The sequence below is a fragment of the Borostomias antarcticus genome (assembly GCF_949987555.1).
Source record: "Borostomias antarcticus genome assembly, chromosome: 24".
Classification (NCBI taxonomy): Eukaryota; Metazoa; Chordata; class Actinopteri; order Stomiiformes; family Stomiidae; genus Borostomias; species Borostomias antarcticus.
Window position 1 is genome coordinate 12,099,103 of NC_140257.1, and position 16,542 is coordinate 12,115,644.

General features: G+C 45.5%; 3 protein-coding genes across 3 annotated transcripts; 2 read left to right on the forward strand and 1 right to left on the reverse strand.

The window, feature by feature from the left end:
- Positions 1-402: 402 nt before the first annotated feature.
- Positions 403-1,631, forward strand: fam78ba (family with sequence similarity 78 member Ba; the record flags this gene model as incomplete). Its single annotated transcript, XM_084458081.1, has 3 exons — positions 403-737; positions 945-1,224; positions 1,389-1,631. The coding sequence occupies 3 exons, from the start codon at positions 403-405 to the stop codon at positions 1,629-1,631; spliced, it is 858 nt and encodes a 285-aa protein (XP_084314207.1).
- Positions 1,632-3,828: 2,197 nt separating this feature from the next.
- slc35a3b (solute carrier family 35 member A3b) lies at positions 3,829-13,446 on the reverse strand (the record flags this gene model as incomplete). Its single annotated transcript, XM_084458079.1, has 7 exons — positions 13,343-13,446; positions 8,088-8,310; positions 7,606-7,883; positions 7,302-7,476; positions 4,556-4,674; positions 4,316-4,449; positions 3,829-3,919 (listed from the first exon to the last, which is right to left on the reverse strand). The coding sequence occupies exons 2-7, from the start codon at positions 8,287-8,289 to the stop codon at positions 3,829-3,831; spliced, it is 999 nt and encodes a 332-aa protein (XP_084314205.1). The 5' UTR covers positions 8,290-8,310; positions 13,343-13,446.
- Positions 13,447-13,901: 455 nt separating this feature from the next.
- On the forward strand, positions 13,902-16,366 carry imp3 (IMP U3 small nucleolar ribonucleoprotein 3). The gene is made up of 7 exons (XM_084458089.1): positions 13,902-14,120; positions 14,517-14,624; positions 14,942-15,016; positions 15,360-15,439; positions 15,586-15,637; positions 15,718-15,790; positions 16,050-16,366. The coding sequence occupies exons 1-7, from the start codon at positions 13,984-13,986 to the stop codon at positions 16,074-16,076; spliced, it is 552 nt and encodes a 183-aa protein (XP_084314215.1). The 5' UTR covers positions 13,902-13,983; the 3' UTR covers positions 16,077-16,366.
- The last annotated feature ends 176 nt before the right edge of the window (positions 16,367-16,542 follow it).

The following is a 16,542-nucleotide window of genomic DNA, read 5'->3' on the forward strand; positions in this document are numbered from 1 at the left end:
AAGGGGCACCGACCTGCAGCCGGACGCGTGGACTCGAAGAGGAAGGGGGACGCCGGAGCCGCGGCGGGGGAGCAGCCCAGGGGAGGCCGAATCGCAGTTTCTGGGGGCAAGTACCAAGGGCAGTGCGGCACTGAACAGACGTATCGGGGGAAGGCTGCGGGGAGCTGTTCAGTCTACCTTCCCCCCACTCTCCACTGCGCCGTTCCCTTCCTAGCGTCCTATTTTCCCACGAAACATGCTTGAAAACGATCGCCGTGGGTGTTTTTGTATTTGAATCGAAGGTCTGGCTTCATGTTTGTTTTCAAAATGCTCTTTCTCCGTTTTGTCGACAACCAAGCATCAGTGATGGGCAGTTAAAAGATCGATCTGCTCCTAAGACTGGGTGGAATTCAAGAGGGACTGATGTCCATACTGGTTAGGGATCATCTGCTCCCTCCTTCTCTGGTTTTGCTTACTCTGCTACTTGCTAGCACCATGGGCTGTATACAAAGCATTGCATGCAAGCCGCGCATCAAACGGGAGAACATAGTTGTGTACGAGGTATCGGCCTCAATTGACCAGTGTCCAACAATCATTGAGGAGAACTCGCCTATCGTGCTGCGCTACAAGACGCCTTACTTCAGGGCGTCCGCTGGGATCGTCATGCCTCCGGTTCCCCGTAATGAAACGTGGGTGGTAGGCTGGATCCAAGCTTGTACACAGATGGAGTTCTACAATACTTATGGTGATATTGGCATGTGAGTTCTGAGTTGTCAGTTTAATTGCCATCAGTCATTCCTATTAGCCACTCCCTCTCTTTCTCCTTCTCACTCCCTACCTCTCATGACACACACACACACACACACACACACACACACACACACACACACACACACACACACACACACACACACACACACACACTTCTCATGATGTGACGGCCCCTTGTCTGACGCCTGCCGCAGGTCCAGCTGGGAGCTCCCGGAGCTCCGCGAGGGCCGGGTCAAGGCCATCAGTGACTCGGACGGGGTCAGCTACCCCTGGTACGGCAACACCACCGAGACAGTCACCCTGACGGGCCCCACCTCCAAGCCGTCGAGGCTGACGGTCAGCATGAATGACAACTTCTACCCCAGCGTGACCTGGGCGGTGCCCATCAGCAACAGTAACACGCCCATGCTGTCCCACATCATCCGTGACCAGAGCTTCATCACCTGGCTGGTGGCCATGAACTCTGTCACTAAGGTAACCGCACAGCCCCCCCCCCCCCCCCACTGCCCCTTGCGTGCTCGCTAGTGTTTTCAGTTTTGTTGTCTCCAACCAAAATCCTTCTTCTTCTTCTATGATATTCTTCAAAAAAGTTGATTTTCGATTGCCGGTGTCCCCCCCCCCCCCCCACGCCCATCCAGGAGCGCATCGTGCTGCAGACGGTGAGGTGGAGGATGCGGGTGGACATCGCCGTGGACCCCGACATGCCCCTGGGCTCCAGGGCCTCCCCGTTGGGCCGGCCGCACCAGGAGCAGCCCCACATTCTGAACTACCAGGAGCCCATCCCCCCCAATGCCCTTGGCCGGCCCAACGCCAACGACGCCCAGGTGCTGATGTGGAGGCCCCGGAGAGGGGCGCCCCTTGTGGTCATACCGCCCAAGTAAGCTCAAAAGTACTGTTCCTGCAGAGAAAGAAGCCAAGGGTGAGAACTGAGATGCTGTACGGTACCAGAGGGAAGTGATGACTGCCCTTGTCAATTGGATGGCAAGTATCGTTCGCATAAAGGTCCTGGTCTTTCATGTGGACTGTCGGAACTGGCACATGTGAGGTGCCCTGGTGTCTACTGAGCTGGACTTGTGTCCAGGAGTCAAAACAGCATCAGATTTCGAATGAGCAGGACTGCTTTCGTTCTGCCCTTCAGTTCCATCACTCCCAGAGGTTCTAACTATATGGCCCTAGAGTGCTATTACAGTCCCAATGACATGGACCACAAAGAGAACTGCATCCTGCATCCTAATGTAGATTTTATTGCATGAGAGAGAAAACTGTCTTTGAGAGGAATAAGAATAGCATTTTGTATAAGTAACATCTGGACATTGAATGGAACTTATATTGGCCATGATATCCTGCAAGCTGGAACAACCTCCTCAGTGCCAATTTCACATATTGTCATAAAGACATTGTCTTTACATGTGGTACATCAGTCCAAGGCCACATTTTTCAGAAATTGAAATAGTGACAAAACATTATTATATGAATCCTCTGTTAGTTTAAGAACTTGCACACCAGTTGGATTGTATTAAGAGCACCCACTTGGCATAAAGTTCTGAAAAGATATGGGAATGTTGTGTTTTTTGTTGAAAAACAGCCCACAGACCTACACTCACATAACTGTGTCTTACCTAGCCACTTGTTTACAATCAGAATGACCAATACAGCGGAAAGTCTACAAGAGAGTAGAGATATTACAGTACTGGGATTTTCATGTTACTTGTCTTTGACTAGGGAATTTGGGACTGCTTTGGAATACAGCCAAACCACGTCAAGGCAAAGGACGGATTTGAAACCGGGCCACCATGACAGTGGTCAGAACCAGAGGGGTCATTCCGAGGGGCCTCTATCTCTGCCACACAACACATATGTCACATGACTTATCCTCCATCTGTTCTTCTCTACAGGTTCAGTCCTCACCTTCCCATCTGTCTGTCCTTTATACATTTCTGTCCTCTCTCTCTCTCTCTCCTTCACAATCTTTCCACCCTCTCCATTGTAGAATTCAAAAAGCTGACTTTTCTACACTTATGACTCACCTCCACACATTAATCCCATTTTGAAGTATAAAAGCGGATTGCTCAATATCAACACACCATATTCTAAAAAAGATATTTATTCCCTTGTTCTCATCCGAACATATTTGGTTCCCATGAAAACAGGCAAAGGTGCTTTGGATCTGAATGCCCAGGGAATGAGCAGCAAGGTCAAGGCATTCCTTTCTCTGCTCATCTCTAACAACAACAAAAAAAAAAACATTCAGCATGTTCTTGCATCCCATCCTAACCCCTCCTCATTGCAGCAAATGTACAATGCCCCACAACTCCACTAGATGGAGTGGTCCATTAATAACATGAGAGGATAACCTCTATCTTGTGTGAGGCATCAAGTAAACATTAATGGCCCTAAGTACCCTTTAATTAATACATTCATACTATAGTAATCCTTTACAAAACTCCCCAAATGCATAAATACATCATTAAATATGTAAAAGGAAATATAAAGTCAGCTACCTTGGGAGTGAATTTGAGGATTATTCTAAAATTCTGATTCCCTATGAAGCTTTATAAACCTTCATTGAATTCAAAAGTCAACGGTAAACTGTTCACTCAGTAAGCTTTTGGCATTGTAGCAGCTCCAGCTCCTGACCGTATCTCTGTGGTGTGTGTTTGTGTGTTTCAGTTGTACAGAGATCAGATGAACTCTCCCTAAGGAGAACATATTACTGTGGGAGAGGAAATAACATTGTCCCATTAATCCCCCAATATCCAACTTTGTTGAATGCACATTACACGACTGTCTGAAAAAGAAAGTCATTGCATTTCAGTGACCTTAATCTTTTGTGCAACTCAACAGTACCATTGTGCTAGAACAATACAGGCCACACCCACTGTAGGTCACTGTCTCTAGGACTGTTGACTGTTATGCCAGTAACGTCTTCAAATGTAATCTTGCTTCTTTTCTTCTCCTCTGGGTGTTGTAGTTGTTGCTCAATGCCATCCTCAATTCCATGCATTCCTTCACCCCCCTCCGTACCTCCTCTCCCTCTTCTTTCTCCTCTGGGTTGGCGAGCTCAGGGTCCCCCCCCCTCTACACCTTAGAGGGGTTGGAGGTGGGCTTTTGGTCATAGCCGTAGAGAAAGGTAGCAGCAATGACCAGCACTGCCCCCAGGAAGAACACACTGGGGGGGAGCATGAGTCAGGGTTTACAGTGAAAAAATGATCACAGCAGAAGCACAAGAAATTACTTAAAGCTTTTTTACTTGAATGAACAATAAGAATTAAAAATGTGTCTGTTATAGATGAGAATGTCCCCTTACCCTCTATCCCCATCCTAACTTCTAAACCACCTTTATAAGACAAACCTATTAAGCCGGGTTCACATATAACAGCTGAGACAAGACTTTTAGAGCGCTCGTCTCGTCAAATCCTACGGAAATACTCAAGACAACTTGAAACCTTTGACGTCATGAAACAATCAAATTTCGTTCTAAAACGGCCTCGGCTGTTTTATGGGAATCCCACTTCACGACACATTTGAGGAAACAAAGTGTGAGTGTGTGCACATGTGCGTGTACCTGGTGGGGTCAAAGTCGTCCAGCAAAAAGTATGAGATGAGTGTTGACAGGATGATTGACACGGACGTGGCAAACCCTTTCAGGATGTTGTCTGCATACTTAATAACAGTTGCTATGACCAGCCCCCCAATAGCCTGAAGAACACAAGCGTTCACAGAGTCAGCTAGGAACGAGCCACACCAAAACGGCCATGCCCGAAAATAATTGACAAGAAGTGGCAAGATAATGGAAGCTACAAACCTGCAAGATCACAACTGCGCAGGTGAGACCGTTGTAGCCTTGGAACATTCCGGACTCTCTCACCCTCTCCCCATCGTACACGAACACTCCCATGAGACCAAACACCACTCCGAATAAACCTAGGAGGGGAGGACAGAAGAGATACATTCATTCAACCATTTTATTGACCATTTTATTGTTGTTGCTGTTGTTGACATTTAAATGTCAACGACTTATGATTCTCACGTGAGAAAAATAGAGCAGAGGAGCAGAAATGCTGAATACAGACAGAGAGACCAACCCTCAAGGAAGGGCCTCTGATAAAAGAGACAGCAATGTAACCAAAACCATAACACACATGCATACAGAGAGACACTCAATAAGACATTAAAAAGCGAAAGGTCAACGGTAAGCTTAACCGTTCACTCGGTAAGCTTTTGGCGTTGCGGCAGCTACAGATCCGGACCGTATCTCTGTGCACGTGTTTGTGTGGGTTTCCGGTTGTACAGAGAACAGATAAACTCTCCCTATGGACAGCGTTTTGCTGCGGGTCACAACTGTCTGAAAGTCATTGCATTTCAGTGACCTCAATCTTTCGTGCAACTCGGTAGTAGTAGCATTGTTCCAGGACAATACAGGCCGCACCCACTCAAGATCACTGCCTCTGGGACATGTGCCAGTAACATGTTCAAATGTGATCTTCTTGTAATGTAAGCTTCTTCCCTTCTCCTCTGGGGGGTCGTGTTGTTGCTCAACCCCGTCCTCAATTCCATGCATTCCTTCTTCCCTTTCCAAACTTCTTTTACATCTTCCCTCTCCTCTGGGCTGGAGAGCTCAGGCTCCTCCCCCTTAAGCCTGCAGTATACTTGCTGTTTAGCAAGGCGAGCGCGAAGTCAAGTGCGTATTTTGCGCGTTAATGTCCGGGTTCCTGCACGTTCTCCCCCATAGCCACACCATTCCGGAGCCGTGCCAGGCTACTGTCTCGATTCAGTTTGATTGCTTGACATGTTGGACAGATTAAGTTACAATCGGTCATATTGTCCTATAAATACTACTTTAAATATGTGTTAACGCCATTGAAATAGCTGAATGCCTTTCATAGTTTATAGGGAGCTATGTGTTGATGTCATTGAAATAGCCGAATACCTTTAATGGTTTATAGGGAGCGTTAATCCGTCCAGACAAGACAAGAGACAAGACGCTAGTTTTAGAACGCACGTCTCATCTTGGGGATTTCTGTAGGATTTGACAACTTGAAACTACATCTTATAAACAGAGGCTATAAATGAGATCAAACTCGCCACACACGCTGGACGCACAGACACTGAGCTATTTGGCAGCGGAGCAAAGCAAGTGCAGGGGTCATCAATTACATTTGTCCAAGGGACAGAATTGTTCCAAGCGGACCCTGTGGGGGCCAGATTTTCAAATAAAAAACCCCATCTATTTAAAGCTTATTAGCACATTATTGTTTAATATTTTCCCTTTCATACAAACATCAATGTTATTTTTATTGGCCTATATCAGTAGACTCCTAGTCTTGCATAGCCGTATCTTTAACCACACTTCGTTTCATGCTGTGCCAGCGCTGGAGAACGGTCTCGCTGTGTCCCTTATAATTCTGAGATAGGGAAAAAACTCTGTATATCCCTCTGTATATCACTCTGTATATCACTTATCTTTAAACCAATCACAATCATCTTGGGCAATGCTAACTAAGCGTGTTGTTTTTTTTCCAACGGTGCCCTTGCAAAATAGTGTCGGGAGATCGAATCTGATTGGTGCCGCTGGAGTTGAGCGGCACCAATGAGAGGCTCATCTAAAAAACCTACATCTGATGAGCCAGACTAACAGACTCCTAACACCTACTGTATACTGCAGCCAGCCACCATGGTGCGGTCCAGATATTTTGATTTCAATGGCATTTTGGAAAACCACAGTTTTAATTAAGTATGCATTGCAATGACACGATTACCGTTGCCAATCATACAATTACAATTGTAGGTGTCGCTATTACACAAGGCATGCAACGAGTCATAAGAGCATGTGGGAAAAAAGTTAAATGAGAGTTATGAGCTTGTCTCCATTATTACATGAAGGTATGGCACAGGCCGCATTCCATTCATAGACGGAATTACCCTTCACCTACTGTATCCTAGGACCTAGGCTGCTGCTATTCCGTGCACAATCAGTGAAGCAAGCACAGCTTTGTGAGCGAGGTAAGCCTGACTCCTGCATCGGGTTGTGGGCTACTTGCTAATGATAAGCTGACAGATGGATTTATAATGTCTTTAGAACCCGCTGGCCGAACGCACATATTTGGGGTCGGTAAATTGTTCCTAATGAAGTTATTTCCATCTCAATAGTTTTTGGGGTTGCATCAATATTGGAAGAAAAAAAAATGCTACACTAGATTTCTAAATACTGGAACAAATTTTTTTCCTCCTAACATTTTCTGAATTCTGTAATATTCTGCAGTCCGGATGGGAAGTCTTGGCCGGCAGCTAGCTGACGAGACAGCAATGTACCCAAAACCATAACACACATGTACAGTATAGAGAGATATTCAATATGACATCGTCAAGACAAGAAAAACAAAGGGGGAGTGAGAGAAAGAGAACGAAAGAGCAAGAGATATATATATATATATATATATATATATAGAGAGAGAGACAGATGTTATTATATTAGAAATTGAATTGTTGTTGTTGTTTTTTTTTTTCACCTGTCATGCCAATAAAGCTTATTTGAATTTGAGACAGCTGACCTAGCTGGATGTTTCGGACCCACACGCTCTGTTTGGTCTCCTTGAGGATCTTTTCAAAGTAGACCCCAGCGAAGCCGCTGGAGAAGCAGGCGAACAGCACCGCCACCACGCCGACCAACTGGGAGCCTGCGGACAGAGGCTTCTGTGACGAGTCCACCACGGGCTCTGTGGGCCACTGTGGAGACAACCGTGCAGCCGCACGCCGAGCACCAGACGCGTTACACTTACTGTACACACAGTACATGAGTAAATTGAGTAAATCGGAGTCGAGTAAATCTGTTTATCGAGCGCCTTGTGTTGTCACCTGAACGAGAGCGATGCCGGCCATGAGGATGAGCAGGGACAGCCACTGGTAGACGCCCAGTCGCTTACCCAGCATGGACACGGAGAACAGAGCTGTGGTCAGGATCTTCAGCTGGTAGGTCACCTGGTAGGTGGCTGCGTCCAGGTTGGACAGGGCCACGTAGAGGAGGTTGTTCTGGAGCGTGTAGATCCCCGAGGGGATCGCCAGCTTCAACGTCTCCATGGGCTTGTTCAGGATCTCGTCCTTTATCACGCTGTTCAACGACCGCACGCTGAAGTCTAAGGGTGAGGGCGAGAGACAGAGAGACTAGGTGAGGGGGGGTGCCCAGTGAGAGGGCGAGGACACAGATGGACAGACGGACTGGCAGACCAACACCAACAACAACAACAACAACAACAACAACAGCAGCAATAGCAACAGCAACGACAGCAATGGCGACGACGACAACAACGACAAAAACAACAGCAACAACAACATCTCACTGTGGTCTTTGAAGACGAGCAGGATGCAGCTGAGGATCTTGAGCAGCTCGGCGGACACCACGGCGGAGGAGGCCAGGTAGCGGGGTCCCTCGGCCTGCAGCGTGCGCGAGTAGCGCATGGTCAGCACCAGGGAGGTGGTCTGCAACACCAGCACCCCGAGGGACAGGTACTTCAGCCGGGCAGAGGACGCGGGCGACGACATGGCCGCCGCAGGGGGGACGTCCTTGAGACCAGAAGACGAAACCAAGGGTGACAAGAAAAGGTATGTGGAGGCAAAATGAAAGACAGGCTACATTTTGGTCAAATCCTTGAAGTGGACACATTTGAAATACTGTAAGTCTAATTTCCTGAAACTAGTTAGTGCACTTGCTGAAAGCAAGACCACTATTGGTCTTCAGCAAACTTATTATTATTATTCATCCACCCACTATTTTGCCTCTTACTGTGGCCTACGATACCTTCGGTATCTCCTCTTAAACTATTTAAGCTATTATCACCATTTAAACTTTCAGTGCAGCTTTACATGCTTCTTGCGGCTATGACTTTTTATTTTGATATAATTTACACTTTTGATAGTATGGCAGCTCAAGGAGGCCAAACAATGAATGGAAGTCTAAGGTTAAAATACGCCTTTGATCACTACTTGCTCTTTTTTTAAGATACAGACTGAGACTTGGTTGAAAAAGCTTAACTACTGAGGAAATGTACCTTTTCTAGTTAGAAATGTCTCATCTACGACAAAGTTCCAAGCACCAATACCACAGGACAGGATATCAATGCCTAGCTTCCTGGTCCATTTCTAGTTTTCTTGTGTAGGGCTGCACGATTCCAATGAAGTAATAATTGCGATTTGCCTGACACAGTAATTGCGATGAATATTTCCCATTTTAAGTACATTTTCTGTGGTGAAAAAAACAAAAAACAGAACAGAAATGTAGGCTATGCTATCTGCTATCTGTCTATCAGTGAAATTGCTCACAGCGCACTCGGTGGAAATGCATGTGAAGGGTCAGACAGCCTAAATGATGACTCATAGAGAGCACGTCCATCATGACTGGTACATCATGCCACCAGCTCACTCAATGCAAAACCGAATTGCATTAATTGTGGCCTTTTGATCTGAGTTAATCACAGAGGTCATAATTGTGATTATGATTAATGCACAATTAATTGTGCAGTTCTATTCTTGTGTAATACTCAACCTAGTTCCATATTAAACTGTGCCACCAACATGACTTATTCAACACACCTGAGGCCTACTAAGTATCAGTTATCAGTAACCTTTATCAATTTAGCCTAGACAATAATTTACCAAACACTTTACACAATGCACACCGTTTCTCAAGGGCACTACAAATGCATAATCCACTCCTTGTCCATAACAATCCAAAATTCCTCATCATCGAGCAACTCAAACCAACAGACAGCAGAACAGACAGACCAACCATATTCCGTGGGCAGCAGCAATGTTGCTCCTGTTGGAAATTCCCTCTCGTGTCACTTTAACCCGTGAGGCTCCTTTCCACATCCTAGCCCGGTCTGACCAGGAGACAGAAATGCAAAGGAGCTGCTCTTCTACTCCGCAACATGTCCTGCTAAACCGGCAACACCCTCCTCGACTGACTTGTTTGTCTTTATATTCTACTGTATTTACATTAGTCATTTAGAACTAGAACTCAGCTAGAACTCACAAGTGCATCTTCTCTCTAAAACAAGTGACTAAGAGCATAATCTAGTACTGAAGGCAAAGTGCAAGAATAGCAATCTAAAGTGCAGTGTAATACAATACAATACAATAAGTGCTTAGGAGGGAGGATTGTTGTAGTACTTCTTGAAGAGATGAGTTTTGAGCCTGCGACGAAAGATGGGCAGCGACTCTGCTGTCCTGACATCAGTGGGCAGTTCATTCCACCACTGCAGGGCCAGGACAGAGAAGAGCCATGACCGCGTCGATCGACTGCAGGGGCCTCGGAGTGATGGAGCAAACAGTCGCCCCGAGGTAGCAGAGCATTGCGGTCGGGAGGGGGTGTAGGGTTTGACCATGGCCTGGAGGTAGGAGGGGGCTGTTCCTTTCATTGCCCTGTAGGTTAGCACCAGAGTTTTAAACTGGATGCAAGCCGCTACAGGGAGCCAGTGTAGGGAATGAAGGAGGGAAGTTGTGTGGGAGAACTTGGGGTGGTTGAACACCAGGCGAGCAGCAGCTTTCTGGACAAGTTCCAGAGGTTTAATGGCTGACGCCGGGGCCCCAGCGAGGAAGGAGTTGCAGAAGTCCAGGCGGGAGATGACCAGGGCCTGGATGAGCACCTGCGCCGTTTCGTCAGTGAGGAAAGGGCGAATCCTCCTGATGTTGTAGAGCATGAATCTGCAGGAGCGTGTGACGGATGTGACATGTGCGGAAAACGACAGTTGGTCATGCAGGGTCACACCCAGATTCCTCGCAGTCCGAGTCGGGGTCACCACTGTGTCTTCAATGGTGATGGCCAGGTCAGTCTATCTGTATATCTCAGTCTCTTCTGGGCACATCTCTAGTTCTGACAGGTCTGAATTACACTCATAAGTCAGCCTCTAAACGCTTCACTCAACTAGAGACTGAGGACACTCTCCCAGCTTTCATTTCTAAAACTGTGTGGAAACATTTAGAGGTAGGGATGCACGATATATCGACAATCATATCGGTATCGGCTGATGTTAGTCATTTTTTAATATAGCGGTATCGGTCCAATGTGCAAAACAGGGCAGATGTGAACAGCCGATAATTATTTCTGTGTACCTGCTGTTGTATGTGTTGTTTTTGAGAGGAAACAATGTGATAAATCTGATTTATCGGCTTTTCTAAACGTTTTCAGTATGTATAACATTTGATTATCATAGAAACTTTTAGTTCATTTCGTTTTCATACAGATCATATCAACATCGGTAAATATCGGTTATCGGCCATAACAGCAATGTTAATATCCGTTTTCGGTATCGCCCAAAATGTTCATATCGGTGCATCCCTATTAAGAGGGTTTCAAAATACCCCACATTGCAGACAGAACCAGTGCAAAGTGAATCAGGGACACTGGGAGTGTCAGAGACTTGAATAGTTGAAAACTTGAACTTGACTAGCCACCTCTTGAAGCGACTGATTCCTTATCGCCTAGCAAGATTTACCGGTTTGATGTTTTACAAAGTGCACCCTAATCGCGTACATTAGCGATTAGTAGGCTATATCACAGAGGCTAAAATCATAATAATGCTTACTACATGATTAATTGTGCCTCTCTAATACGCTGTCCAGTTTACCCTTCCTCCTTAGGGTTAGGGAAACTACAGTCTCCTAGGTAAATAAGAGCGTGATCTTCCTACCATATACATACATCTGAAGCCTGCATTCTCTTCTACACCTCAATCTGAAGCCTGTGTGTTCTCTTCCGAGTTTGCTACAGGAGGCAGGGAGGAGGTAACACTGTTGAAGCCAGCATGCTGTGTTATGTGAGGCCAGGGAGATGTGTGGTATGTGGGGCACACTGGTCTCCTTGTGGCCCCTCTCAGGCTGCGGCTCCCGGGGCACAGACACACAAGCCCCCTCTGTGTGTGTCCAAGGGAGGAGCACTGCCTACAGTAGGACCAAGAGAGGATCTGGGGGACTGGCCACTACACACACGTATACAGTACACAGCCAGAGGCACCAAAACCTTCTCAATAGTTTTCCCAGCTTCTTGTGGGATAAGATGATTCCTGAGAGAATAGGCAACTGTGACACATCCTTCTCTGTCAGCCTCACACATCGCCCCGTGGTGGTAACTGGTAAAACACACACACACACACACACACACACACACGCACACTTGAAATACTAGAAGTTGTGATGCGACAGCCCGGAATAGGGACTTCAAATGAGGCCGATCTCAATAGCTTTGGTCCTGACCATTTCGGGCCAAATGACTTATAAACCTCAAAACTTGTAACTGTTCAGGTAGGGGTATGTAGTATAACTGTTCAGGTAGGGGTATGTTGCATGCCCAATGGTTTAATCATATGATATTTTAAAACCAATATTTCTATTACAATTCTGACCATAAAATAAGGGGCTACAACTGTAGTCTGCACTGAGAATTGCCTCTCAGCGTGAACATGCCCAGCTAGTGGTCCAGGTCAGCTGGGCCAGACCCTCATGCCTCCAGCCCTCACTGCCCCCTCCAGTCCGCCTACCATGCACTAAATGTTCTGTCAGAGGACTCGAGCAGGACGACCACATCAAGTGGAGCTAGTGGACAACTAGTCTGTCCAGGCAAGCACCAGTTTCACACGTTTCTTTCTGGCCCGTTGACGTGTGGCTAACCGACCGAAAAGACTCCCATCTGCCCCCACGTCCGACCTTGATGGACCTTTCTGGGTCCTTTCCCTCTGGTCCGTCTGTCTTGCCTCCCCTACCTTTGTCAGCCTCACCTGCAGAGCTTAGCTTAAACCAGTTTTCCAACTCCTCAGATTTCTTGGCTTGATTGAGGATGGATGGATGGTGCTTGTAGTAAATCAAAATAGGTAGCCTAAAAGATGCGGGCAATTATGACATCATAGAGCGACAGTCAGAGCAGCGAAACTGACAAAACCATGAAGCGTGGACAAAACCATGAAGTCTTGTCTGTGACAGACAACAAACAGGTCTATACCACTAGTACAGACGATCCATAAGCTTGCCACACATTGTATTCAGGATAAATAAGAAACTGATATCTCACTACAACATAGTCCCATTATCCAATACACACCTGATCACATGGCCCCTAACAATAAAGGCACACCTATTAATTCTGATGGGTGTTGGCATGAGAAACAAATATTGAAACGTGTCAACGAGCGTTACCAGGAAGCAATCTATGTGGTGGATCCTGGTGTAAGGGGAGAAGTATTTCTTTCTCTGGGTCTATTTGAATTGTCTTTAAAGGCCAATCTCTCTGTAAACATACAGGAGGCTGGAGTCCTGATTCTTACATTTTACCAAAAAACGAGCAATGTTCAGAACTTAAATGTGCATCTTATTCTAAATGAAAGTTACGTACTCAAAGTAATCATTAATGTGTAGCCTATGAGGCCAGTTGTCCAAAAACTCAACAATGCACATAGCCATGTTTGCCTCGGTAACGAAAATGTAACTAGCATCATAACTTTTATTTGCGCACTGATTTCTGTCAGAGGAGCGCGTGTAAAACCACTGGAATTTGAATGGAAATCAACTCAATACAAGATACGAGGAAACATTGGCATTACTGTACCTGAACGATTCAATCACTGGAGGGGACGTGGGTGATCCTGGATTAGGGTAACTCATTCGATGATAGTCCTCTCTACACAAAACTGCCTAGTTCCTGTAACGATTCCGTTTCAGCACTCAGTTTGCTATAACCTGGAGCATTGCCTCTGCGAAGCCTAATCAGATAACGCCTGATACCTAGCCCGTAAACCCAGCTATACTTTAACTTCAATTTTGACATTCCACTTTTCGCCTAACATACCTGTAGTTCCAGTTCTTCTCTACTTAATTTTTTTGGCAATGGCGTGCGTATTTGGCGACACCTGCCGCGCGGGAGTATAAAGAATAGAACATGGCTTGGCTACAAGAGAGACGTAAAAAATTATTCCCTATTAAGTTAACATTTGTAAACGTATTTTTTTTGTAGATTTAAGGGATGTGAGGCTCATGCGATGTAAATGCCGTGCTTCAATTTACAGGGAATACTATCGGTATTGCTGCCCAGACCTAGCCGACACTAGAGATCTCTCTTGCACACGTGCTTCCTGTAGCGCTAGAACCACCACAGAAGAAGACGAGGAAGAAGCTAGTATCGTTGTTGCTACACAGCCATCTCTCTTACTTTCATCTTTATGTGTATAGTTTAAACTCTGCTTTGGAAAAATGGTTCGTAAATTAAAATTCCACGAGCAAAAACTATTGAAGAAGGTAGACTTTATCAACTGGGAGGTAGACAACAACCTACACGAGGTGAAAGTGTTGCGGAGGTATCACATCGAGAAGAGAGAAGACTACACCAAGTGAGCATGCGGCACCAGCCATTCACTGTTCATGTTGAAGCAATTGTTGATTATTATTTTCTGTGGTTTCAAGGCCAACCTTTAACGTTAAAGTTAGCCAACTAGCTAACGTTAGTTACTCGTTATGGTAACAGCAGGACAGCAAAGCTGACTTAGCCCAGCAAAACCACATAGCGTTAGCTAGCTAGCTAAACGTGTGGGTGATGAGGCTATTCGTCAGTTAAGTTATGTGGTAATACATGGGTATTGCCTGTCCAATCCACTCGGATCTCCACAAATGGGCAGGGGTCGTTATAGAGATTGGTTAAAGGTTGATTTGGGACAGTAAATCCAGAGATGTACCACGTATGAACACCGTTGAAGTACTTAAATATAATTTGAATTTATCTCCTACAGGTACAACAAGCTGAGTCGAAACATCAGAGAGCTCACCCAGAAGATCCGTGATCTTAATGAGAAGGATGCTTTCAGAGTCCACAGTACATCTTTACTGCTGGAGAAACTGTGAGTGTTAGAAGAGCGAGACAGGTTTGAGTAGATCACTGTTCAATGAAATGCTTCACTTTTTTCCGCTTTCGCTTTTCATAAGAGAAGAAAGCTAGCTAGACCAGATTAAAGGCACAGGGATACTCCACATTCACATACAGTATACACTCCGCCCTGTAATGATCAACGGTCAGGAGTGATGATCTGCAAAGCTTCAGTTTACTTTGTCAAAACACAGGCATCATTTACCAAAGTATGAGTGTTGTTTGGGTTAATTCCAGAGTAATTCCATCCAAGGGAGTCACCAGAGTAATGAATGATATGTCTTTTCTAAGGTACGGCACCGGCCTAATCCCCACCAAACAGAACCTGGCTCTCGCAGATAAGGTCACAGCCTCCTCCTTCTGCAGGTAACTCAGCCTTTCCAAGATGGCACGGACCGAACTGCAGCCATCGTGTCGGCTCCATGTAGATTGTGCTATTTGTTTGTAACATTTGAGCACATCACAGAGCTAGCAGTAACATTTGACTGTGGTTGTACACTGTATGTTTGCATGCGACAAATAATGATCTGAATCTCCCAGCCTTATTTGTAATAACGGTAAAGGTTGGTTCAATAGTCATTTGACTGACATGCCGGACGATTGACTATAAACCCACCTTAACAAGACAGGCATTTCATCTATCCTGTTTCAATGTTGCTCATGCATTCTTACATGGCTTCATTCTCTCTCCCATCTCTGTGACCCCCAGGAGACGACTGCCCACTATAGTGGTGAGCCTACGTATGGCCCAGAACCTGAAGACAGCCATCACCTTTATTGAGCAAGGACGTATCCGAGATAGAGGAGGGGGAGGGGGTGGGGACCTCATATTGCACACTGATATGGTAGTGAAATGTACCCTGTAGGTAGTGTTCTTTTAGTTTGTGTTTTGGTGGTAACAATGTTTGGCAGTTGGGTCCTTGATTGTGTATCAGATATACGTGTGGGACCAGAGATCGTCACAGACCCAGCCTTCCTTGTCACAAGGTTTGTGTTTTTGCCTGCTTACCTGCTGTATTTCTGTCTCTCTCTGTAAATTCTAATTCTTTGTCTGTACCTATCCTCAGAAATATGGAAGACTTTGTTACTTGGGTCGACTCTTCCAAGATCAAACAGCATGTCATGAATTACAACGATGAGGTAAGAAAACGCTGGCAATCTGTTTGACTTTACGTTGCCGTTTTGCCTGGACTTTGAAATTTGTGTTGCTTTCTACAGGACCATTCATGTTGTCATATTTGTGATAAGAAAATACAATGTTATCACATCTGAGTTGATGATTATTGTGTATAAGATAGGAAGATAGGACTGTTCAGTTTACTAAGGTAATGTTCCATATCACTGGCTACCCCTCAGACATGAGTTGAATGATAGGCCTAACTCCTGTCTTCTTTTGCAGAGGGATGATTTTGATTTTGTGGTGTAGACCTGTTGACCATCGGCTCAATCATCATCCTGGAGAGGAATATGAAGAGGCTTGTGTGTGCGCACGCAATTCAAGTATGAACGTGTTTGAGCTCTCGTCAGTGAACATTGGACCTTTGTCGGTGTGTGTATGCAGGAATGGAGTGTCAGTAATATAATTATCAGAATGCATACAGTACTAATGCATTTAGTACTAATCATACAAAACAGTGAAAAGAACTGAGTAAATATACTTTATTCAACAGCTTACATTTATGTAAATTTGTAAACAATAAACAACCTTTTTCTATAGGTCATTTCATACTTAAGACAATTTTATATTGCTTGGATGAGTTTTCCTTCACAGTGAACCTTTGCAAGGAATTCTCATCCTATCATGTAAACACAGATAATGTTTGAATCCCTTGTGCTCCAGCCCATGGGAAAAGGCAAGCGCTATGAATGCACAGCCTGTCCCATCGTTCACA